We start from the raw sequence: 27,226 nt of genomic DNA, 5'->3' as shown, positions 1-27,226 counted from the left end.
AGGAGGGACCCACCTGCACGCTGGCCCCCACAACTTGGCTCTTGCACCTCTTGGCCTCCACGCCACCACCTAGGTCAGCAGTGCCCCAACTGCATGCTGGCACGCATACCTCTTTGGCCTCTGCACCAAACTAGCCCTTTCTCATCTGGGTCTCAATATCAGGATTCTACTTCTGCCACCCAGACCTCCTTATACCCCATGCTTCAAATTGATCTAGACCTCCTATTACTTTGACCTAAATGCACAGACATACACTCTCTACTCCATCACTATCTCTTCAATGGGTCCCTCTTACAACTCCTGATCCACATCTCCATCTGCTGTTGATTGCTTCAGTCACTCTATAATTGATATTCTTCTCTATTACCATATTACTTATCAGTGTTAACACATCTATATTCTCCCCAAGATTTATTTAATTGTGTTGCTAATCCTGCCTACAGATGTGTCCTTGCACATTTTTGCAGTCGTGCCAAAAAGCACCTCTAAGCGCGCCAGGTCCCGTGAGACTCTGCTAGCACCTACTGTTTTTTTTTTTTGCGTGCGACTGAGCCCCTGAATCTGTGTACGAAGTGCTACAATGTAACGGCCGCAGCTTTTTTCATCCCAAATTCTATTGTGCTTCATATACAGACTCAGGTGCACACAGATATTAAAGTGTCACATTTCAAATTAATCAGCACAGTCTGCTGGTGCATCTTAGTCATTTTGGCAAAAATGACACCCGACGCTAGCACAGTTGCACAGGACCTGGGGGCTCACTCACGCCAGGCAAGTCACGATGCAGATGAGAAAGTATTCTTTTTGCAACTTTTTTTAAGCTCACCTTTTGAATTTCTACCCCACAACTGTACAACTGCACCTGAGATGGCCCCCTTCCTTTAGAATGTAAGATCGCAGGAACCCCACCTTATGTCTCCTGTTTGTCAACGCTTAATATTCCTTTACTCAAACTTCATCTTATTCTGCATTACTGTTATGTTCATGTCTGTCTTGCAAGTCTTCCATGTCTTGGCCTGAATTGTTTTGTTTGGATTTGCACCTCTTCAGTTTATTCTGCCTACTTGTTATTGTCACTTATATCATATTGTAGACTGGATACGTTCAGTATCCCACAACAGGGGATGCCACCGTTTAGAATACCGGCGCCGGACTCCCGACGCCTTTCAGAATCCTGGCGTCATCATCCCGAAGGTAATTAGCCAGGTTGGGAGGAGGGTTAGTGTTAGGCCCTAGGGAGGGAGGGTTAGGTTAGGGTGTGGGGAGGGGGAGGCTGAGGCTATGTTTAGGCACTAAGGGGGAGGTTAGGTTCAGGCACCAGGTAGGGAGAAGGGGAGGGTTAGGATACCTACCGACGGGTGTCTGTATTCTAACCCTGTCGGGATGCTGGCATCGGGCTTTTGACCGACTGGATCCCGAGCGCCAGCATCCCCTACCCATCCCATTGTAGACTTGTCTGCCCTTCTCATTTACGGTGTGATTTTACTGTTTGTTTTGATCTCTGCTTTGTACTTTTGCTATGATTCATTTATATGTATTGTATTTATGTGCTGTGATTCTGTTGTGTTTTTATGTTAACCCCTTGTACGGCTGCAGAAACTTTATAAATACACTATATTAATATTATTCTAACAATTACAGGGATAAACTTTTTTTCATATTATTATTATTATTATTATTATCTTTTATTTATATGGCGCCACAAGGGTTCCGCGGAGCCTAACAAAGTACATAAACAGTTGAATAGAACAAGAAAACCGTGACATACAGTACAAGACATTGTAGGACAAGTACATGGCATATAAACATTGCTGCAACAGTAGCAGGATGGCAAAAGTCATGGGTTAGGTGCTATTTTAAGGAGTATAGAGTAGATATCAATATAAGTAAAGGAAAGAAAAGCACATGAGGGAGGAGGGCCCTGCTCTTTAGAGCTTCTAAGTGGGAGGGGCAGACAGTAGTGACGCAGATGGGGTAGACAATGAGCATGGGACAGATGGTTAGGATGAGAGAGAGTTGGATTTCTACTATACAGTATGTGAAGAAGTAATTTGGAGTAAGAGATTTAAGCCACTGACACTCTACTTTATGTGAGAGTTTTGTAGGTGTTGAGTTACTGTGAAAAGCCACAGTTGTCATTTCAGTTTACGTGAAGTTTGATGGGTGGCTGGAGCCACTTCATCAAGGGCTATATAAAGAGTTTAAAGGTATGAAACAGCAGTCTCAGGAGAAGTGAATATAGAAATTGGTGACAGTAGTTGTCGTGGAAAGTTGTTGAAAGTAATGATAAATTGTGACAGTGTGGATACCATAATTAATGATTATATTTTTTTACAGATTTATTACTTGGAATTATCTAGAAATTGGTAAAACATGCTAACAACTTCAGACATTAGGGGCACTGTATGAGAAATGATCTGGATTTCAATAAAGGGGCATATTACCAACAAACGTGTTGTTGAATGTAAATTTTGCCCTAACTCGCAATGGGGTCATGAAAATTATCGCATGCATTTATTAAAGTAGGTGCGCTGCAGGGATCCCACAAAAAGATGTCTGTATTCGTGGGGATTTATTGCAAAATAACTTAAATAAATGTTCCCCTAAATCAGTTAATAAATTTAAGAAACCCTGTGATCATGTTATCATTCTCCTGCCAGTTATCAGTGTCCTACTGTGGTTCATGGGGTTAGAGATCCCTGCTTTCCCTATATGTCTAACTATCACGTGGATGTGCCCCATCCCGCCCCACCATTGCAGCAGAAAATGTTTTATGTATTCCTGAATGTTACAGCAAGTACCCCTGGGGGTTATTGTGCACTGATAGACAACTGCTCTCATAGGGGTCAATCCAATTAGCTGCAAAGAGGGGCAGTGTTACTGTTGTAACAGCGTAGCAACGCTGGCAACGGCATGGCAACTCAACCCCTCGCGGCATGATCTTACCCAGGACTCGCAGATGTACGGAGCCCTATGAGGCTGTAAACAAAATTCTGCAAGTACAGAGGTACTGTAAGTGCTGCATTTACTGGCGCCACGAGGAGACTTGTGGCTAATTAGAATGACCCCATTGAATATACCTCTCTTCTTCCTGTGTGATACAGCCCTCAAACACATTGCCCAAGCATTCTTGTGTCCCTCTATAGCTGCTATTATATGAAATATATATATATATATATATATATATATATATATAAAAAAAATTTTTTAAAGACAGACTGTTGTAAGACCTGTGCTGTTGCCTAATGTTGGCAAGTATTATGGCCACAATGTTCCTACTGCTTTTTAGTGATCATGCTATTTGTTTTACAGGTTTGCAGTGGCATTTACTTACAAGATGAAAGATGTTGCAGCCAAACACTGGGTATGACACTGCTCCTATTTTTTGTAGAGAGCAGTTTTGAGCCAACACTTTAAAAATCCAATACAGAATACTTTTATAAAGCACTAAAATTGACAGTTCGAGTTTTCATGAGGAAATTATTTAGATTTTTTTTTTATTATTATTTATCTTTTGAAGAATTCATAAAATGTGTCTTTTTTTTAATTTTTTTATATATATTTTAACTATAGGACCTGAAAAGTGCTTTTCTGATAGCCCAGTTTACTCTCTGGGACTTATTTATAGAAAATGTTGTAGTTGATGGTTATAGATCACAATACTCATATGCTATATTTCGATATATCATGTATGGGATTTGAGAAGACCAAGTAAACGTTTTCATGAAATACAAACAAACAAATTGCCCAAGGCATAATATACTTTGTGTTTGATGTGGTCTCTTCTTCCTTCAAAGAGTGTTGTACAGTATGTTTGTAGTGCGGTCCTGGTTCCTGTTCTGCATTATGAAATGAATTAGAATTTCCTTGGCTAGCATGATATGATTTTGGTATTGTACAATTTTGGCAACTAATTCTTAAAGGGACTGGCTCTTTTTTTGCACTGGTAGCCTTGTTTGTAACCATCACCCTGATTATAAAATCTTGGCACCAGCACTCAATGCCACACAGTCCAAATTGTAAGATAAACACCTTCCTATTATGGTTCTATTCTTTGTCTGATAGACTCTTAGATTATAAAAAAGGCCTGGAGACTGCATAGTGTCAATTTCTGATCACTTGAAACTTTAGTAAACATCTCATGGCCTACTTAATCTCTATGCGCTGTCTTGGTTCAGGTTGATAAGTACAGTCTTACAGCCTCTTATAATGTTTTTCTTTACATTACTGTTTATTCAGCTGAAGACTTATGCTGGGTACATTCTTAAACAGATTGTTCAGCAGGTCGAACTGCCACCCGAGTGCCCAATTTGTCAGTGTCGGCAGTCAGTGTACGGGCTGTCGGCGGGTCGCCCATACACACATGCAGATGCACCATTGTATCTTTCAGATATGTCGGCATCGGCTGTGCCAGGGGCATTTCTCGAGAGGAGGGAGCCCGTGTGCAGTCTCCGACATGGGCCCCCTCCTCTCTGTCCGGCGGCCGGCAGCGCTCTGAGCCTGTGCGCGGCCAGCGCTGGAGTTATAGACTATGGGCACTAGAGTGCGCCCAGATTCTATAGAGTATGCGCAGGTCACTGGGAAAATGGCTGCGGCGGCCATTTTCCCTGTGCTGCGCAAAGGACGGGAAAATTGGCTGCGGCGGCCATTTTCCATTCGTTATTACAGCATCAGACCCCTGCGCCGACGTAGGGCTCCGGAGAGGTAAGTAATACTATGGGTGCAGGGTGTAGGGTGCGGGGCCCCCCTGGACCCAGGGGCACGCACACCCTGCACCCATTATAGATACGCCCCTGGGCTGTGCTGCTTTGCTGACCTGATGTCGTTCACAAACACCCGCCAATGCACTTGTGTACCTAGCTTAAGACATGAATGTTTTCTAATAAGCTGGTGTGACTGTTGGATTTATCCTCATGAAACATTGATATTTTCTGTTATTCTGTTTTTCAACAACAAAAAAAGTTTGTCCCTGTGAGTGTATTAGCTTTCTGATGTTTCTGTTCTGTAGTAAAAGGCTTCTTTCCTCTTTCATTATTTCTTAGCCACAAGCAAAATCTAAAATACACATCCAATCTCAAGGTAAGATTTTACAGTAATATTAAATGTGACACTGTGAATGTAATGAAAGATTGTCGATGCTTTTGTAGATCTGGAAACACAATAGCATTTATTGTTTTCAATGATGCCTATGAATTTTGTCAGGAAGAGTGCCTGATATAAACTAGTTTAACAATAGTGTAGCATTGCTTTGTTTTAGTACTTTATTTTATTTATTTATTAACAGTTTCTTATATAGCGCAGCATATTCCGTTGATCTTTACAATTGTAAACATTAATTGAACAAAACTGGGTAATAACAGACAGACATAGAGGTAGGAAGGCCCTGCTCGCAAGCTTACAATCTATAGGGAAATAGGCATTGATACACAAGGATAGGTGCTATATATTGCATTTTGGTCCAGCCAGAATGCACAGTTTCTTGGTGGGCTGCGTGATCCAGTCACACCGGAATGACGGACAAATGTCATGAGGATGTGTGAGGTTGTGTGTGGACTGTGATAGGGGATGTAATTAGATATGGACACTATGAAGGTTATGTGGGTGGTTCCGGAATCTGATAAGCTTGCCTGAAGAGGTGAGTTTTCAGGGAACGCTTGAAGGATTGGAGACTAAAGGAAAGTCTTATTGTGTGTGGTAAGGCATTCCATAGAGTGGGTGCAGCCAGAAAGAAAGTTCTGTTACCGTGAATGGGAGCAAGTAATGCATGAGAATGAGAGACGCAGATCTTGTGCTGAGCGGAGAGGTCGGGTTGGGAGATATTTTGAGATAAGTGAAGAGATGTATGTTGGTGTGGTTTTGTTAATAGCCTTATGTGTAAGGAAAAGTATTTTGTATGGAATACGGTAGAAAACCAGCAACCAATGGAGGGACTGACAGAGCGGGATAGCAGACGAGGAACGTTTGGCAAGGAAGATCAGCTTTGCAGCTGCATTCATAATGGATTGTAATGGGGATAGCCTGTTTTTAGGAAGACCAGTAAGGAGGCTATTGCAATAGTCAATGCGGGAAATAATAAGTGCATGGATTAGAGTTTTTGCAGTGTCTTGTGTGAGATATGGTCAAATTTTGGATATGTTTTTTAGATGTATGTAACATGATTTTGAGACAGATTGAATGTGGGGAACAAAGGACAGTTCAGAGTCAAGGATGACACCAAGGCAGCAAACTTGTGGGGCAGGGTGGATTGTCGAATTATTAACAGTGATAGAGAGATCAGGTTGGTAACTTTTCTTGGCCGGTGGAAATATAGTTAATTCTGTTTTAGAAATATTAAGTTTCAGGTGGCGAGATGACATCCAAGATGAAATGGCAGAAAGACATTCAGTGGCACGGACAAATACAGATGGTGATAAATCTGGGGAAGATAGGTAGATTTGAGTATCACCGCATACAGATGGTACTGAAATCCAAAAGAGCGGATTAGTTTGCCAAGAGAGGTGGTATAGATTGAGAACAGCAGAGGACCTAAGACAGAGCTTTGCGGTACTCCAACTGTTAGAGGTAGCGAAGAGGAGGCAGAATCGGAAAAACGAACAGTTAAAGAAAGATCAAATAGGTAGGAAGAGAACCAAGAAAGAGATGTGTCCTTAAGACCTAGGGACTGTAGTGTTTGTATTAGAAGAGAGTGGTCAACAGTGTCAAAAGCAGTTGAGAGATCTAGAAGAATTAGGAGTGAGAAATGACCTTTAGCCTTGGCAGTGACCAGATCATTTACTACCTTAGTCAGTGCTGTCTCTGTGGAGTGTTGGGAACGAAAGCCGGACTGAAGTGGGTCAAATAAATTGTGCGACTTAAGAAAGTGTGTGAGGCAGGTGTAGACAAGTCTTTCAAGTAGCTTGGAAGGGCATGGGAGCTGAGAGATAGGACGGTAATTTGAGAGTGTGTTAGGGTTAGAGTTTTTTTGTGTTTTAGAATGGGAGTAATCACTGCATGCTTAAACAGTGATGGAAAGTAGAGAGAGAGAGATTACAGATTTTAGTTCGGGTTGGGATAAGCACATGAGACAGAGCTTTACTGATTTGTGAGGGTATAGGATCTAGAGGAGAAGTAATAGAGTAGGAGAATGAGAAGAGTGTAGATACTTCATCTTCGTTTGTGAGATCAAATGAAGAGAATGTGCCAGAGGGTTCAGGTAGGGAATTGAGCAGGTCACTAGCTGAGGAAGAGCATACCATTTCATTTCGGATTTCATCAATCTTGTCCCTAAAATAGGAAGCAAGATTTTGCGCACAGATAGTAGCAGGTGGTTTGGGTGAGGGAGGGGTAAGAAGCAGTTTAAATGTATTAAAAAGTCGCTTGGGGTTAGAGGCTTGAGCAGACATTAGAGATTGGAAATATGTTTGTTTGGCAGTGTCCAGAGCAGTACGATAAGAGTTGTAGATGGTGTTATATGTGAGGAAGTCACTTGGAGTATGAGACTTTCGCCACTGACGTTCAACTTTACGTGAGAGTTTTTGTAGATGCCTTGTTAATTTAGAATGCCACAGTTGACGTCTAACTCTACGAGGTGTGTGATGGGTAGCTGGAGCTACTTCAATGAGGGTTTTTTCTAGAATCTGGTTTAGCAGTGATGCAGCAGTCTCAGGAGAAGTGAATGTAGAAATTGGTGAGAGTAGTTGTTGTAGAGAGGTAGATAGTTGTTGAAAGTTAATAGCATTAATATTTCTGCGGTCATTAGGTTTGGTTAATTTAGATGACATTGATGTGATGGAGGAGAGTGTGCAGGTGATTAGGTTGTGATCTGAGAGAGGGAAAGGAGCATTAGTGAAATCAGAAACTGAGCATAGTCTGGTGAATACAAGATCAAGGCAGTGGCCCTCCTGATGAGTAGCGGAGTCAGTCCATTGGGAGAGGCCAAGAGAGGAGATTAGAGAGAGTAGTTTGGAGGCATGAGGGGATTGTGGATGGGGATATTGAAATTACCCATAATGATGGTGGAGATGTCTGAGGATAGGAAGTGAGGGAGCCAGGCAGAATAGTGTTCCAGAAATTGTTGAGGTGGCCCAGGTGGGCGATAGATAACAGAAACTCGCAGAGAGAAAGGGGTGAAAGGCCTGATTTGAATGTACTTCAAATGATGTAAATGTGAGTGTAGGTACCTGTGGGAGAACTGTGTATGTAAAAGATTGGAACAGTAATATTCCTACCCCACCTCCTTTACTATTTCCAGACCTGAAGGTGTGTGAGAAGTGTAGCAGTGGAGACAGTGTCTGATTGTGTAAGCCATGTTTTTGTTATTGCCAGAAGGTTGAGGTTAGTTAAAATAAAGAGGTCATGGATGGATGTTGACTTATTGCAGACAGAGCGTGCATTCCATAAGGCACATTTTAGTGACTTGGAGGGTGAAGGGATTCATGCAATTTTTATGAGGTTAGCAGGATTTATAGTTCGTTGTGAGTGTGGCATGTGAGTTGGGCCTGGATTTGGTGATATGTCACCAGCTAATAGAAGCAGCAGGAGAGAGATCTAAATATAGTTGCAGGATTTGTCTGAAAGATTTTTTTTGGCGACAGGTTGTGGATGTTATTGTCAGTGTGTATAGATAAGTTAAAAGCTCATGTGTGTTTATAAGAGGAGAGAAGATTAATGAGGAAGCAATATGCATGGAGGGATGAGTAGCCTTAGAGATGATTCCATGCAGTGAGATAATAAATAGAAATTTTTGATACGTTGTGTTTTTTTTTTTTATATTAGGCAAAATACAAACTTATTTAAAGTAATGATATTTTATTTACCTGGTCTAGATGTTGGTCAGTGTTTTTCAACTGGTTTTTTTAACTGTTCAGAAAGCACACTTGATTTTAACCACACTTCATGCATAACCACATCAAGCTGCCCTTTAGACTAATTGTTAAGAAATAGTATGGCTGATTAAAGGCCCCCCATATATAAGCAATTGATTGCAGCAATCGTGCAATTTGCAATCGATTGTGTATAAAAATCTTTCCCTTTTTCAATCGATTGCAGAGATGCTACAATCGATTGAAAAAGGGAAAGATTTTTATACACAATCAATTGCTGATGTATAGGGGCCTTAAGACACTGGCCGACATCTGAGCCAGTTGGTCAGCTGTTTGAAATGCAGATTGATCAATGGACATATATTGCACTGAGTTTAAGTAAACAGGCAGTATGGCACTATGAACTATGCTTCAGTGATCCCGATCAAAAGCAAAAGTTGACTATTGCTAGCAAGTCATACAAAGATTCACATACATTTAAACCCACACATGATTGTATGAAGTTCTATGCAGAGTATAGATGCAATAAGCAGGAGGAGAGATGCAATCACATACACATGATTGTATGAAGTTACAATAAACAGACACTTTATTAGGTACTTCTGTACATTCGCTCGTTGATGCAAATATCAGTCAGCCACTCATGTGGCAGCAAATCGGTTGAATCATTCCATGTATTACAACAGTGGAATGCAGAAGAGCATCTTCAAACGCACAGTACAGTACACAGCAGCAGCAGATAGTACCAGGAAACTGAGGCTACAGCAGGCGTAGGCTCCCCAAAACTGGAAAATCGGAAAAACGCTGTCTGGCCTGACGAACCTTGACTTCTGCTGTAACGTTCAAGACGTCCTCCCCTCATGCGACCGGCTCTGAATGAGGTCCAGAATCCCTAAGGAACATTTACAGCACCTTGTTGGATCCATACCTCAAGGTATTCAGGCTATATATAATATTTTCTAGGGTGGTCTGCTCCATCACTGATATGTGCAGCGGGAGCCGACAAGCACATTCCCCCCAAACGGCTCTCGCTGCCCGTGAGGAGAATGCAAATGGCTTAATAACTAGTGTAGCACATGATCATGTTGTCTAGTCTGCCTGCTATAGTGCTACCAAAGTATTACCTTGCAGAAGTTTTGGTTTAAAAAATTCTTAACAAATTATTGCAAAATAACTGGTAGTAAATAAAGTGTTTTTCTGAGAATATTAATGGGTAATGGAATGAAGTCAAATCAATATTTGAATTTCTTGGTATCCGGAAGTTGCATCATATGGTGTAAAAATGTATAATATGCTTCCTATATGACACACATAACTTTTCTCAGTTATGGACGTAGTAAGTGTACAGAGAAAAAAATAACACTCTGTCATATACTGTAATGTTTAGACATATCAAATAAACGGAAACGTGGTAGGGGAAGTAATTATAATCACAATAGCAGTAAGTAAATTATTTATACTGCAGAAAATATGATGATATCCTCCCTTACACATAAAATAGTGGCTATACATTATCTTGTGTAATTGCAGAGGTTCCTGCATTGCCAAACCACGGATTTATTACCTCCAGGCCCTGTAAATTTGTGCTATTTGGGTTTCCTCTATATACAGTGCAATAGCCCACAGTGAATACACAAGTGATAACTGACAAGTATAGTGTCCATTAATCTGTAATTGATTAGATGTAGGAATTCAGTAAATTATTAGCCATTTATTGTGTTGCTGAAATTAAATGTTAGCCATTCTGTCCTGGAGCCAATAAAGTAATGGTAACAAGTGATGGAACAGGTCTAGCTTATCACTGAGAATTATCTTTTTCCTAAATGATTGTAATGAATAGTTTTGTAATTATGGAATTTAGATATAAGCAATACGTAACACAGGCCTTTTATATATTTTTTTCAAAGTATCCAGTAATGGCTGTGACTAGCATTTACCAAGTGAATGTTGCTGAATGCTTAATAAATCCCCCTCTGATTATTTTGCATATATAACTTACTAATACATTACACTATAATTTTTAATGACATTAAAGAGACTGAAGTAGTACTGGGAAGCTGATGAAGTGCCAGCGTTTGTAAATCAGGGTACATTTTATCATTGTCCTCTCTCAACAAATGTAGTCGACGTATGTTTAAGACCTACGTTCTGCATGAAATGGATTTGTAAAGACAATGGAGCACTCCACTAATATGAATTTAAATAAGCAAAATTTGTAAACATTTAATCTGTGTCCTGCAGTATAGAGGTGCAGTAAAGTTACACTATTGCTGTACTATACCGGATTTTGTACAATTTATATAAGTGCTAGCTGACTCCATGTTCTAAGGATCTCAGGGGTCGATTTATCAAGCAGTGAAAAGTGCGGAGAAGTGGACCAGTGGAGAAGTTGCCCATAGCAACCTATCAGCTCCTACCTATAATTTTATAGACTGTACTTGATAAATGCTACTTCAAAGCTGATTGGTTGCTATGGGCAACTTCTCCACTAGTTCACTTCTCCACACTTTTCACTGCTTGATAACTAGACCCCTCAATTACCTGCAACTGCAATGTAAAGGGGCATACATTCAGTGTAGAGCAGAGGTTCCTAAACGTGGTCCTCGAGGCTCCACAACAGTTCAGGTTTTAGAGATATCCATGGTTGAGCATAGGTGACTTAATTAGTACCTCAGTCAATGGGATATAACCACCTGTGCGCCAACTATGGATATCTCTTAAAAACTGAACTGTGGGGGCGCCTCGAGAGCTGCATTTGGGAACCTCTGGTGTAGAGAGCTTACTTTCCTTCCCAAAGGGCATTGTTAAACTGTAGATTTAGAACAGCATGTTTTTAAACTAGACAAACTGGTATTCTGGGGTGTTGCATATGTTAAAAAATATATAACACTAAATAATCACTGTAAAAAGTCAGAGTTTACTAGTCAAATGTTTTTGCTGTTGGAAAATACACTCTTCATACTGCCCTTAGTTTCAATCTGCTCCTTGCAATATATCTCTCATTGCAACAATTCTCATTCTGTAGCCAAAAAATGACGTCAATCACCTACAAACACTGTTCCCTGGAAGGACATTGTTGCCAAATCAGCCAGTTTATAGCCTAGCAAAAGGATGACTATAACTTATTTCAGGATCCAGTCATAAAAACCTGCCGGTTCTTAGATTTGACTAAGTACCCAGCGAATGTGTGCATTCTTAGGAAACGACTCCCAAAAGTCAGGTGCCAGAATTTATTTATTTTGTTGCATTGGTTATCTGGCTCCTGGGATTTCTGGAGTCCTAATGTAACACATTAAAAAGAAAAAAAACAATGTGTTTCTGGGCTCTAATACTAATCAAATATTTACCAATGTGTATAGAAATTGTTAAAAAAATGAAATCAAGAAAAAAACTCAACTGTGTCTATAAAACCCATATAAAGTGAGGGTAACTGAATTAATTATGAAAAGAGTAGAAAAATAAAAAAATTAAAAATGTACCACATAAAAATGTATTGAAAACCAAACACTAAAATTTGAATACAATTGAAATATAAATAGAAAATATCAACTGCTGCTAGAAACATGAGTAAATAATACTAAAAAATATGACTACTTCTTGAAGCTAATCACCAGCAAATTATAAAGTTCACCATCCATGTATAATCATTAATTGTAACCACTATAAACCATTCCAGTATATTTGATTAGCTATGGCCAAGAGCTTAATATAACGTGCCCTCCATTGGTGCATATACATTGCAGATGTGTAGTGCAAATACGTCTGTAAGTATCCTATTTACTAATCTATCTAGTGATTTCAGTATTGATATTTTTCAAAACCTTTACCAGAGTCTTTTATACCTGTTTCCAAACCGCAGGATTTACCTTCTCACCAGCAGTTTTATCTTCTACATTTCAATATATATACAGTATATGGGTTTTTTTTTTTCAATCAATATTGCATTTTTTTAAAAGAACTTCATGATCTTATTCCTCCCTTTCCAGAATGAATTCACTTGCCCTCAATAAAGAGGGGTTTTATATATATATATATATATAATATAGTGGGGCATATGCAATTACCGTGAGGCTATTTGTCAGCCTGGACCTATTCAGTTTGGACCTGCATCCCTGCGCGTAACACTGATTTATTTCCTTGCACTCTTAGGATGTTTTACGTGGAATATATGGGTTATCGTGTGAAGAAAATGCAGACTAATGGAATAACTCCAGTTATGAAACCAGGAGCTTTAGTTATATTATTCATGAATGAAAGGATCACAGAACTCCACTCCATTCTAAGCATCATAAGTCCCTCCCCCATTTTTAGGATAATGCCTTGATGGGATCTAGTGCAGATCCAAAAGCTGAAGCCAATCATTTTATTGCATTGATATGACAGGCCCTGCCACACCATGGGGCTAATTTATGAAGTGTTGGGTTGTAAAACCTGACATTTCTGTTAGTATTTATGCACGTTATTAAAAAGGGCAGTGCTTTTGTTAGCAAGACATGGCTAGTAAATGCACTGCCCTTTTATATATTGGGCATAAACATGAACAGAAGTGTCAGGTTTACAACCTGACACTTTGTAAATAAACTCCCATGTGTGAACCAGCTGTTGGTAACACTATGGGCCGTATTCAATTAGTTTTGCATACGTGAGAAAGTTTCGCCGCCTTCGCGTGTTTTGAGTGCAAAAACTTTTTGTGCGCGCTCCCGATTTAATCCGGATTCAATTGCTAAACAGGCAAAAACTGGACCCGGCAAATGTGAACCAGGCGAAAAGTGCAGGATGAATTGGAGGAATCACTCTGTACCCCAGAAAAAGATGGGCTGACTTCGGAAATCATTATGGTAGTTTAGTATTAGCCCTAATTGAACTAATTAGGGTACTTAAGTGGTGGTAATTGCTTGCTATTAGCATCTTGTTAAAAGTGGTGAAGAATGACATAATGAAAGGATTTGTATAGGAACTGCGCTTAACCAATTAGTAGATATTGAAATCATCCCATACACAGACAATTTAAATCACAATTGACATTTATTAAGATATACACATATAATGTTGCATGGGTCCCAGCAAAAATAAATGAAAAATAATACACAATTTAAAAGAGTAAATATTTTGCATGACTGCAATAATAAAATGTAGCCTTTAAATATCCAATTCTCTGCTGAGAAACACTGCTGTTATTCCAACTTATATAGCACCTGTGATCCCCAAAACACGTGGCCCTTTCTTAGAGCACCCTCAGAAGCTTATTTCGCTAGTTTTTGAAGTTGTCTCCCCACTTTTTTCATTTTCGCCCCAAATTTCTAATGCGTTTTTCGGGGTGCTCCTGGAATTTTATATATCTTTTTTTGAATGAATTGTCCATTGGGGGTGTGTACCAAGGGTTCTAAGTGGTTCCTACATATGCACACCAAAGTATAGATTTTGCACTTCTTTTCACCTGCTATTCTGTGGAGAGAGAGTATTGCCTATTTCAGTCCATTGACTTTTTGCATAGGTGAAAACGGAACAGAATTAATTATGGAGATAAAAAAACAGGCAAAATTTTAGCAAAAAAATACGCGAAAACGGCTTTTTGCTCCGAATTGAATATGGCCCTATGTTAGAATGCAGCCATGAAGTCACCAATCACAATGTTTTCACCATGGGTAAAATATCGACATCATAACATAGACACCTGTTAAATGTCAATGCTGATAGAATGTCGACACTGGAAATGTCCACTTTGTGGGGATTACCATTCAGGTTAGTCTAAAAACACAATGTCAACATTTCAACAATGTTGATATGGTCATTGTCGACATTGTGAACACGTCAACATTCTCGTATCAACAAAATATACCACATCCCTCTGTGTGTTGGGTGTGGTATGTCGACATTGGACATGTCAACTTATAATTTTTATAGTATTAAAACAATAACCCTAATGGCAGCCTAACCCTAAAGCTGGGTACACAGTGGCCGATATATCGCCCATTCAATCAAACGGCCAATGTATCGACAGCGGGTCTGAGAGTGTGTACCCCCTATGTGTCTGGGAACGACGTCATTCAAAGACATATCACATCTGCTTTGCAGCACAGCAGATGGCCAATATATATGCAGATATATTGGTGCATCTTGCAGTGTGTACGGGCGGTCAACCGACCACCGGTACATATGCTGCAGGGGCTTCCAGTGATTGACATCTCAGCTGGGCGGGCAAATTCAAATGCCCATCCAGTTGTGATGTCAATAGCGACATGTTGAGCGGCCGATCGGTAAGTTTAGCTTACTTAGTCGGCTGCTCTGTTGGCGCAACGGCGGGTTAGCAGAGAGATCTGCCTGTTGTGTACACACCATAAGCCTAAACTTGTAATGTTAACATTCACAATGTCGACATAATGACCATGTTGATATTATGTCCATGTTGACTTTGAATGTCGATATTCTGACTGTCGACATTTTGAATGTTGACATAAAGACAAGATACCAATTACTTTTATGGACCATTGGATGGGGCGTGATAATGGAATTCGCATCACTGACACGGCATTTGTCTGTGCAGTGATGCAATTTATAATGCAGTGGGTGGCAGGGCTGTGGTGAAAGAGAAGGAGGAGGGTGGCCTGCTCTTCTGATATCTGGGAGTGGGCAAGTTTGGTACACAATACAATTTTCATGTCCTTATACATAGCAGGTCTCAAGTTTAACACTATTATGATTGTGCTCAAAAAGTTAATATGTAGCAACATGGACAGAACTTCTAATAATGTGAAAATATAAATGTATGTTTAATTTAGCTATACCTGTTATAGAACAATTTTATACCAACAGTGAAGTGACATCTCGTGATGAACGCATTTAGAAATGTACATGGACTGTTTAAAGTAGTGTTTTCATTTTGACTTTTTTTTTTTTTTTTTAAATAGGAATTTTAACCCAGCCAAATGTGTCTTTCCATTGTGAAGCCTTTCTACGTAATGCAGGTAAATAATAACATTAATATATAATAAAAATAGCTTGTCAATACATCTAAGGGCCGGATTCAATTAGCCGCAAAAAGCGGTGTTTTTGCGAAAATTTCGCATGTGTGAACTTTTCACACAGAAATGCATATTGTGCAGTCCTATTGCCGGAGTTTTCGCTCATTCAGATTCTCTACAGACAAAAAAATGGCGAAAAGAGCAGGTGAAAAGTTGTGCAAGATCTCTATTGTTGGTTAAAAATGTTGAGACTTGCTACAGAACCCTTTGGACACCCCACCTAATGACAAATTAGGCAAAAAGATTTTTTTTAAATTGGCTTAATTTGGGCAATAATGACATGTCATTTTTGGGGTGAAAAAAATAAGTTTTGGAAAATGGATTTAAAGTAGTGGGCCTGGTATTTTGGGGAGGTTGTATGGATGGGACATGTGTTTTAAACATTGCAGGAGGCTGCACCTGGTGTATTTTTTTTATTCTAATTATTATGTTTTATTGAGCCACCGCAAAAAAAAGAGTTTTAAATTTACAGTTAATACAAGAATACAATATTCCATGAAAATACATTGAATATCACACTGGTGATGCATATTTAAATAAGAATTTGCAAAATATCACAGATAGTCGTCATACAATACAAAAATAATAACCTGGTAAGGTTCCCAAATCTTCAAAAAATAAAAAAGTGGGGGTAAGAGTCATGGGGCAGGACCGAGAACCCAGCAAGACACCAATAAAAATAATAATCAAAATGTGTATTAAAAGGTAGGATTTTGATAAATACCTTTTTAAAAGTCCAAAATGATTGGATGGTCATTAGATAATACCCTTAAGCTGCATACACACGCAGTGATCAGATAACGATATCGTTGTCTGATAGTCCTGCGCCCTCCCTGGTGTGCTAGATGATCGATATCGAACATCCAGCACACCACCAACAAACCAACGACTATAACGCTCGGGTCCCTGTAGTAAACTGGTTGGTGTCGACCAAGTTGACCTGCATGCACAGGCGATGGAAGATATCGCTATGGTCCATACGTGCCCGCGCATCGCTGGTCACTGGTGAGTTGGTAGGGATGATTTAAATGACCGATTTGAACGTTCTCGTTCAAATCGATTATTAAAATAGCTACGTGTGCACGCACCATTAGACTATACTATTGGGTATCTTTAAGTGACGCGTGGATATGCTTTAGAAAATCACTTGGCAAGGTTGAGATATAGCTCTCCCAAGTCTCGACGAATTTGGATATACGAGTTTCCTTTTCCAGAATGGTCTCTATCCATTCCATATTAAACAACTTTAATGTAGGAGGATTAACATTAATCCAAGCTTGCAAAATTGTTTTGCGGGCCACTGCACTGATTATCAATAGTAATTTTAAACATCCCTTTGTTACCTTCTGATCCTCTGGTAATATTCCAAATAATGTCCACACATCAATAAGAGGAAGATGGTTTAACAAGTGATCCAAGGCATATTTGCAAACTTGCAACCACAAAATTAAGGAGGGGGGTAATTATATAGATCAGCTATTGGGGAATGGCACCTTGGGCATGACTACAATGTCGACATACCAGCAATGAACTGCCTATGAGGGGAAAGGTACACCCTGTGAAATACTGTACATTTAAAAACATCTCCTGGTATTGGGCGGCCGGGAGCAGTTTCCTAGCGGTGGCGAGCATGCCAATTAAAGTATCACGTAAGAGAGAGGGAATATCTATTATCTATTGGTTCATACCAGTGTGTACTCTAGCATGGTCGGTTTGCGTCCTCAAAAAGGAATAGTGAATAGAGATTGCATGACTAGAGGACAGGGCAGATAACATCATTGCATTAACATAATATTTGGCCTGCATATATGATAGTGGGTAAGAGCGAAAGGTAGGGAATTTCTCTATCGCTTGAGCGTATGCAGAGCCGGCCCTAGGTATAGGCATTCTAAGCTAATGCCTAGGGCATCTGGAATGCCTTAAGGGCATTCCACGGCTCTGCAACTGCCCCCCTGCCGCCAGCCGCGTTCGGAGCTCAGCTCCGATTCAGCTGCTCAGCGGTCAGGTGGGAGCCAGGTCAGAATGAGCTTCTGCATAGAAGCTCATTCTGACTACAAAGGACAGGGAAGATGGCCGCTGCTGCTAGAGGCCGGGAATCCCGGCCGCGGCCACTCCTCCCATCATCCTTTGCGGAGCAGAGCCGTGACAACTCACGGCTCCGATGGATCCGACTCCATTTTCCCGGCCCGCCGCCCAGCGCCATCGGACCAGGCAGGCACCACTTCAACTGGCACTGCAGGCAGTAACTGCACAGCCCAGGACTACAGGACTGCCCCGTCGACTCCCACTCCAGCCCGGCTGACCAGAGACATACAACAAGAAGAGTCTTGGTAAGTTAGCTCAGGCTGGGAGAGGGGCAGCACTGGGGCACTCACATATGCATACTGTATATGTGTGTATAATATATATATATATATATATATATATATACTGTATATTTATCTATATGTGTGTGTGTGTATATATTATATGTGTGTGTATGTATATATGTATAAAGCAGGTGCATAAATATTGGGACATTGACAGAATTTTCCTATTTTGACCTCTATTCACCACCACAATGACTTTGAAATGAAACAAACAAGATGTGCTTTAACTGCAGACTTTCAGATTTAATTTGAGGGCAATTACACCCAAATCAGGTGAATGGTGTAGGAATTACAACGGTTTCTATATGTGCCTCCCACTATTTAAGGGGCCAAAAGTAATGGGACAAACTAAACAATCCTACATCTAACTTTCACTTTTTAATACTTTGTTGCAAATCCTTTGCAGGCAATTACAGCCTGAAGTCTGGAACGCATAGACATCACCAGATGCTGGGTTTCATCCCTGGTGATGCTCTGCCAGGCCTCTACTGCAAATGTCTTCAGTTCCTGCTTGTTCTTGGGGCATTTTCCCTTCAGTTTTGTCTTCATCAAGTGAAATGTATGCTCAATCGGATTCAGGTCACGGGATTGACTTGGCCATCCACTTTTTAGCCTTAAAAAAAAGATTTGGTTGCTTTTGCAGTATGCTTTGGGTCATTGTCCATCTGCACTGTGAAGCGCCGTCCAATGAGTTCTGAAGCATTTGACTGAATATGAGCATATAATATTGCCCGAAACACTTCAGAATTCATTCTGCTGCTTTTGCCAGCAGTCACATCATCAATAAATACAAGGGAACCAGTTCCATTGGCAGCCATATATGCCCACGCCATGACACTACCACCACCATGCTTCACTGATGAGGTGGTATGTTTTGGATCATGAGCAGTTCCTTTCCTTCTCCATACTCTTCTCTTCCCATCACTCTGGTACAATTGATCTTTGTCTCATCTGTCGATAGGATGTTGTTCCAGAACTGTAATAGCTTTTTTAGATGTTGTTTGGCAAACTCTAATCTGGTCTTCCTGTTTTTGTGGCTCACCAATGGTTTACATCTTGTGGTGAACCCTTTATATGCACTCTTGTGAAGTCTTCTCTTGATTGTTGACTTTGACACATATACACCTACCTCCCGGAGAGTGTTCTTGATTTGGCCAACTGTTGTGAAGGGGTTTTTCTTCACCAGGGAAATAATTCTTTTGTCATCCACCACAGTTGTTTTCCGTGGTCTTCCGGGTCTTTTGGTGTTGCTGAGCTCTCCGGTGCGTTCTTTCATTTTAAGAATGTTCCAAACAGTTGATTTGGCCACACCTAATGTTTTTGCTGTCTCTCTGATGGGTTTATTTTGATTTTTCAGCCTAGTGATGGCTTGCTTCACTGATAGTGACAGCTCTTTGGATCTCATATTGAGAGTCGACAGCAACTGATTCCAAATGCAAATGTCACACCTAGAATCAACTCCAGACCTTTTACCTGCCTAATTGATAATGAAATAACGAGGGAATAGCCCACACCTGTCCATGAAGTAGCTTTTGAGTTGATAGTCCCATTACTTTTGGCCCCTTAAAATTAAGTCTGAAAGTCTGCAGTTAAATCACATCTTGTTTGTTTCATTTCAAAGTCATTGTGGTGGTGAATAGAGGCCAAAATATGAAAATTCTGTCAATGTCCCAATATTTATGAACCTAACTGTATGTATATGTGTGTGTGTGTGTGTATATATATATATATATATATATATATATATATATATAGTATGTGTATATATACTATACATATATATATATATGTGATGTAAATTTTAATGTGTGTGTGTGTATATATATATATATATATATATATATATATACAGTGTATATGTGTGTGTGTATATATACACATACATACATGTGAGCTATATATTAATGTGTGTGTATTTATAATATATATAGATGTGTTTATATATATATATATATTACAGAATAGTCCGGCACTCGCCATTGGGAAACGCCATGTGCCTGGGTGCCAGTCCAACAAAAGTGCACATGTATATGGGAAAAACAGAGGGCACTCCACAGGTCTCAGAAGCAACAGTAAATCAAACCAGACAGAGCAGGTAGTATATGCCAACATGCGAAGAAACGTTGGCATATAGAGACAGACTCTGGTTTGTTTTACTGTTGCTACTGAGACCTGTGGAGTGCCCTCCATTTTTTATATATATATATATATATATATATATATATATATACACACACACACACACTTCCTTGTGTCTGGTCTTATGCTGGGTACACATTTAACAATATATATATATTATAATATATATATTAATATATTATATAATATATATATATAATAGCATATAACATCGCAGCATCGCCCGTTCACTTGAATTCAATTCACAGACATTTCGCTGCACAGCTGATGACAGATATATCTGCTCATCGTGCAGTGTCTACGGGTGGTCTACCACCCGCCTGTACACTTGCTGTAGAAGCCGGCAGGTAGGGGGTCACGATGCGACCCCCGGCCAGGGGGACCGGAGAAGATGGTTGTTCACTGTGTGTGAAGAACCATAATCTGCAGATATATCTTTCAGCTGTGTACCCTCTTTAAAATTGGTGGTGTGATTATCTGCTAAGGGGCATCTGCCAAAATTTTTCCTAGGGCACCAAATTGGCTAGGGCCGGCTCTGAGCATATGGCAGAGAACGTTTATAGCAGTTTAGTCTAACAAGGCATCAACTGTTCTTAAGCCCTCCTTGTGTAATTTGGTAAATAGGAATGCCACTGTGTTGGAATTCTGGATTGCCCAGAAAGGGTGAAAATATTGATCTGTGTGAATTCAAATGATATTTGTGTCTTAAAATATGCCATCATTTGCGTGTAGACCATAAAAGTGGGTTGTCTCGCAATTGTTCAGAGATCTCCGCATCATGTTGGTGTGAAAACCCCAACAGTCCACAATCTAGTAGGAAATGCTGTTCAATTGATGTGTTTGTATACACATACTGTCCGTGTATCCAATCTTTTAAATATCTCAATAAAGCTGCATGATTGTAGTGCAAACATAATGGGGGAATTAACTTCCTTAATATATTAGTCTGTGCAGCTTAATTAAACCAATGCGAGGTCGTTTAGCCCCCCAAATAAATTTGCAAAATAAAGAGTTCCGTAGTTGTAAATTCCTTTGAGAGAATCCTAACGGAAGTGATTTGTATTGGGTGTAATAGCCGGGGAAATGTCACCATTTTAATCAGGCTTGCATGACCCATGTATGCTAATAGGAGTTGACTCCAACTTTCCAGTTCACTAGACAATTGAGAAATAGCTTTTGATATATTAAGTTGGTTTAACTCAGAAGGTCTTTTAGGAAGCTGTATACCCAAGTATTCGATAGAGGACTCAGCCCATGTGATAAGAAGGTGATAACTCCAATGAGGGATATGGGAGTGTGGGCTTAGAGCAGGCCAATCGACTTGGATAGATTAACAGAGCATCCAGAAATAACCTGGTGTATTTTAACATTTTGTAAAAGTGCACTTTTTGTAATCAAAAATATACTTGCACCCTAATTTAACTACAGCATTTATTTTGGCCCAGAAAAATGGCTTTTTATAATTTTTTCACTGTTCCACAAATATGCATATAACATCCATTTCACACAATATAAGAACCCCAAATACTTTTATTAGGGCCACTAAAACATTTCTAAATTAATTTAATATGTCCGTTACCCTTTTTATGGGGTAGAGACAGATCTCCCCAAAATATGCAGTACTTTTTGCAGGTTACTCCACGAAGAGTTTTCGTGCAAATGCGTTTTCGCGTCTTTTGTAATAGTTTGAAAAACGGGAGCGTGCATAGACAAGACGGAAAAATATCACCCCAAAACAGGCGAAGTGTGCAAAACTTCTGATAAGTTTTCGCTTTTTCGTGTCTAATTCATCCCTAAGCCTTTAAAAGGAACTTGACTCGCTTTCATCCTTCTATGGCAGCCATCCATGTGCAATAAGGTTAGTAGCATGAAAATGTTACTTGTTTAGTGAAATAATGAAACTGCATACCAGCAGGAATACAGCTGTTCATCCGATAGGGAAAACTTTATCTAAGCTGGCACTTCAGCCATGTACAGTATAATGAATGAACCACATGCAGAGCATCGATCCATAACATTTGCAAGTAAATGTCTGTATTCAATACCTGGTTCCCTGTTTTAAGCAGAAATGCATCTGGTTATGAAACCTGTATAAGTCAAAACACACAACATATTTAGTTATCTCTGAATTGTAATAACTATTCCTCCATAAAATATGATCTAAAATATGGAACTGGCTTGGATTAACCTTTTCTGTACTTTGACTTATCCAAAGTCTTAGGGGTAAATTTACTAAAGTGAGAGTTTTTAGAAGTGGAGATGTTGCCCATAGCAACCAATCAGATTCTACTTAACATTTAACTAGCACCTTCTAGAATATAATAGCTAGACTCTGGTTGCTATGGCCACTTTTAAAAACTCACTTTAGTAAATTTACCCCCATGTCTTCATAGAAAAGTCAAATTTAAATAAGTACATTTGTGATTAACAGCTAGTATCACTGCTGTTGAAGAAGCAGCGTTTAGCTATAAAATATATGTGCAAGTCGTGCATGTGTGCATTGGCATTCTGTCACTTGTGATTGGCAAAACCGCGTCCTTCTTACAGCTACTGGGGAACAGCCAATGTAACACAACCATGACTCTTTTTTTTATCTACTTTGCTGCTCTACTAAATAATTACACATTTTACCAGCATTGCCCGTGATAACCTTTTGCCACAGGGAACGATGATGCAGTTTTACATTATGTGACTAGAAGTGTATTGTGTTTTTGTTTTGTTTGCTTTTTTTTTTTTAACTTGGAAAACACCATTTGCTTTCTCTCTGATTAGCAAATTTAGGACCTGATTCAACCTTGGACGCTGCGCTGCAATCACAGCTGTCTGATTTCTTTACTGCGCCAGAGCTGCAGCGTGCATGTGTCGTACGGTTGTGGGGAAAGCCGCAGCGTGATTAACAGGTTGGGGCCATTTCGGTGAGGCAAGAGGGAGGAGCTTCTAAAATGCTGACATGTTGCCGGCGTTTTTTGGGGCGTGCTGAAGCCAGCGAATTTCTAAATGGGGAAAAAAAAATTACAGTAGGTTAGAATTTACTTTAACAGAATAATTCCCTCATTGTTTATATTTAAGTTATTTTTCCATTGTTTGATGATTTTTGAATGACTGGCTGGGAAACAATTAATTTGAAGGACTATTGCATTTATACAACATGAATTGATGATATGCTACAGATGATATTTCCCTATATAATCACGACCAAGCTAACAGAATTTAAATATTTTTGTATTTCCTGTTACTTTTCTTCCACCACTTTCAGGATAATTTTCCATTGTGCTATCTGTTCAATATCGGACATGGAGTTCGATCATGTGAAATTAACATGGGCCAAAAATGTGTCAAATCCACTGAAATTCTGCTACAGTTTTCATTAAGCAACTATATTGCTCACTTACTAAATTGCATTCTTCTGCCAACCAAGAAAATTATCCTATACCACTAACTCAGAGGATTCACTTGCAACATGAGTGACAGGTAGTCAGCATTTGGGGAGGTAACGGGGGGTGGTAAGGGAAACGCAGCTGCGATGACATTTGCAGATCTGAATCAGACCCACAGTCAGCAGTTTACAGTATTTATTGAAATAAAAATCAAATAAAGCCTCTGATGCTGTTGTCAGGTAAATAAGGGCACATTCCTCTCTTTCACTTAAACCAATGCTTTAGATTCACAGTAACATAAATTGAATTTACTCAGTATAGTTATCATTTGAAGTGTTGGCCTCTCTTACCCTAATAAAGAAAGAAATGATTGCTTGTTGACATTCCATGGGCACCCCAAGTTAGTGGCACTGCCAATGAATCATCCCTTCTCAAGCACCCTGGCAGAATGTTGATATAACCAAATGCACTGGACCAGTTGTGAAGTTTACCTGGGAGCTGCAGCCAATGCAGTCCCTAGAAGCCGGCGTTTGTGCAAATGTGCCGGTCGCGGGCGCCGAAGATAACGAGCTGGACCGCTGCTCTGTTTGCAGCACACAGGCAGCCACCATTTAAATTGGTGATGCTGTAGTATGGCAAACCAATAAGATTAGTAAAAATAGTAACATTTATTAAGGATTTATTCATCAATTATACTTTTACTATGGAATTTGATTGCTGAATAAGGAATTGAAAACTTCATAGTTCAGATGTCTGTGAGAAGTTCTGCGGTTATTTCACTTTACTCGTCCTTTGGTCAGCAGCAAGCTCTTACTATTTGTTGTAGAGGTTAGAGATAGGGGAAAAATTCTCACCTGAACGCCTGAGGATCGCAGGCCTGACCCGGAAGTGAACGTCATGTGACTGCTGGGACCCAGAAGACACCGCTGCAGCTGACAGGAGCAGGCAAGTCACCACTGGACCACCAGGGACAAGATGTCAACATTTAACGCCTACATGAATGATGATGATTATCGACATGGTCAACGTTGACATTATAACCTTATCTACATGATGAATGATGACAATGAGTGTCAACATATGATGATTGTCGACATGGTCAACGTTGACATTATAACCTTATCTACATGTTGAATGGTGACATTGAGTGTCAACATATTACATCCAACCCCTTTGTGTGCTGCTAGGCTTATGTCCCAGCATGAAGTGTACAGTCGCTGTACTAATAAAATTTAAAAATAAAAGTTTGTGTGGTTTATTTTGTTTATGTAAGTGGGGTTTATTTTATTTGTGTGTGGGGAGGAGAAAGTAGAGAGCAATATGCCACAACCAAAGCAAGCATCAACCACAAAGAGAAGTAAAACTACAAACCTAATAATCACGTATCCACATTCACTGTAGCGAGCGAATAGCACTTTGTTGTCACATGTCAGAACAGCCCTGGAATGGAAGTGGTAGTGTGGCATCACCTATGGATAAACCTACTACATGAGTAGGAGGGATAAAAAGGCAAATTTTACCATATCATCTAGGGTAGACAAATATATGCAATTACTGGCATGGGATGTTTAGATTTCATAAATTAGTTACCTGTAATCACAGTAATCACATGGGGGGGAAAGAGAAGAAATGAACTGTCATCTTTTTTGGGGGCCATGATGGACGGTGTTCTATAGTATATGTGTTACACTGTGGCTTTGTTTAATACTTTTTGATATCATTTCAAAGATTTTTTTGTCACTGCCTCTGTGTGACACATTATATACACCTTAAATACTCTGTGACAGAAACGTAAAATTTCCTCTTGTCTGAACCACAGATTGCATATTGCACACACTCCTATTTATGGTATATGAACATCGGTAGAAGTCAGCAGATGATTATAGATCACTTAATGTAAACACATAGTACCGGTTTATGTGCCTCTCTTTGCACAGATAATGTGCTTAAATACTCTGTGACAGACACCTATAATTTCCTCTTGTCACCTTCAAATCTGTCTGAACTAAATGTCACATTGCATACACTGGAGTGTGATAATTAATTACTCTGTTTATGGTATATGAACATCTGTGGAAATCAGCAGATGATTATAGATCACTTAATGAAAAATCATAGTACTGGTTTATCTGGTTTTCTTTACACAGATAATGTGTTTACTTTATTCTATGCTGGCTGCAGGGGATGCTGGTATAATATACATTAGCATCAAGCACTAGTATGTTTAGTGATATGTAAATTATTCACTAATTTATTACGTATAATTTTTCTAAACCATACCATGGATGCCTAATATACTATTATTTCCTGTGTATATAGACTGTAAAGACTGCAGCTTTAATCATTAAGTATTGAGACTTGAATAATTTATCAATATGCTGTATTATCGCCTATAAATTTTATATCTGTCTATTTTCATGTTGTTTGTCTAAGTATACTAAACATAATTTAATAAAAGTTAGATTTTACATTAACTACTAAGTATGCCCCCAAAAAAGATGAGTTCTTTTCTTCTCTTTCCCCCCCTTGTGATTATAGTATTGTGCTCTCAGGGGAGCACCCCCACATGAGACAGCGGTATCTGAGGATACAATATTGATCTGTAATAGAGGGTTTAAGGTTACATTGCTTGCTACTCACCTACTCTATTTACCATCCTCTATCCACCTGTGCTTGGGTACCCCTATTTTTCCCCTTCCTTTGCGGTGGCACAGTACTTGGCATTGCTGCCTCACAGTGCTAGGGCCATGGATTAAATTCCATCCAGGACACATCGGTTTGGAGTTTGTATGTTCCCAACCTTCCCTGCCCCATGTCCCTCCAGTCAAGCCTACCCTGCCCTAACCATCGTTGTCCCCCCAATAAGTCCAGCCCTCCCTGCCCTTCTTCTGGCTTTTTATGTAGTTCTGGCTTTTTCAATGTATTGAATGAGGATCAGCTTTTACAATGTATTTTTCTGTGGTTCTGGCTTTTTAATATGTGTGTGTCTGTGTATATGAATGTAGAATTGACATGGTTTTCCCTATATACTTAGAATAGATTCTTGTTTTCTGTGTGTGAATTTACAGCAGTTTTCTCTCCTATATTTCTGTATTTGTATAGTGACAACCACCCCCACAGGCCAAACTTTGAGAATTTTGGTTACGCACCAATTGATGTCCCACCCTTTATGTAGCTCCACCCACATTATCACAGCTCTGCCCCATCCCCCAGATGCTCTGCCTATTTTGTCAGTACTGGGCCCCACAATTTCTGATGGCAGGTGTGTGTGTGTGTGTGTGTGTGTGGTATGGAATGTAAATTGTAAACTGCACTGGGGCAGAGCCAGATATTAATTAATAAATATTCTCTGTAAGACTCTGTGTAACTTATAGTAACTACAAATAATCTGAACAATAAAATAGGCGCCTTCTAGTGCAGTAGGTAACTCCAAATCTCCTGGAACCAGGTTCCTGTCTGTGGAGTTTGTGTACTGCTCGTGTTTGTGCAATGCTCCTGTTTCCTATTACAATCCAGAC

The 27,226-nt window shown here is 39.7% G+C and overlaps 1 protein-coding gene across 4 annotated transcripts in view; it reads left to right on the top strand.

The window, feature by feature from the left end:
- The window catches only part of GLT1D1 (glycosyltransferase 1 domain containing 1), a 225,426-nt gene that overhangs the window by 118,764 nt on the left and 79,436 nt on the right, over positions 1 to 27,226 (top strand). For 3 of the 4 annotated variants that reach the window (XM_088482112.1, XM_088482113.1, XM_088482110.1), the window contains exons 4-6: positions 3,313 to 3,364; positions 5,043 to 5,079; positions 15,710 to 15,766. In XM_088482112.1, coding sequence (XP_088338238.1) covers positions 3,313 to 3,364; positions 5,043 to 5,079; positions 15,710 to 15,766 — 146 coding nt within the window. The remainder of the gene's footprint in view (positions 1 to 3,312; positions 3,365 to 5,042; positions 5,080 to 15,709; positions 15,767 to 27,226) is intronic. The other variant, XM_088482111.1, reaches the window with a different exon arrangement.

The sequence above is a fragment of the Taudactylus pleione genome, unplaced genomic scaffold (assembly GCF_031769625.1).
Source record: "Taudactylus pleione unplaced genomic scaffold, aTauple2 ptg000282l, whole genome shotgun sequence".
NCBI classification, from domain to species: Eukaryota; Metazoa; Chordata; class Amphibia; order Anura; family Myobatrachidae; genus Taudactylus; species Taudactylus pleione.
The sequence above is the reverse complement of the archived record's forward strand: the minus strand, read 5'-3'. Positions and strand labels throughout refer to the sequence as shown.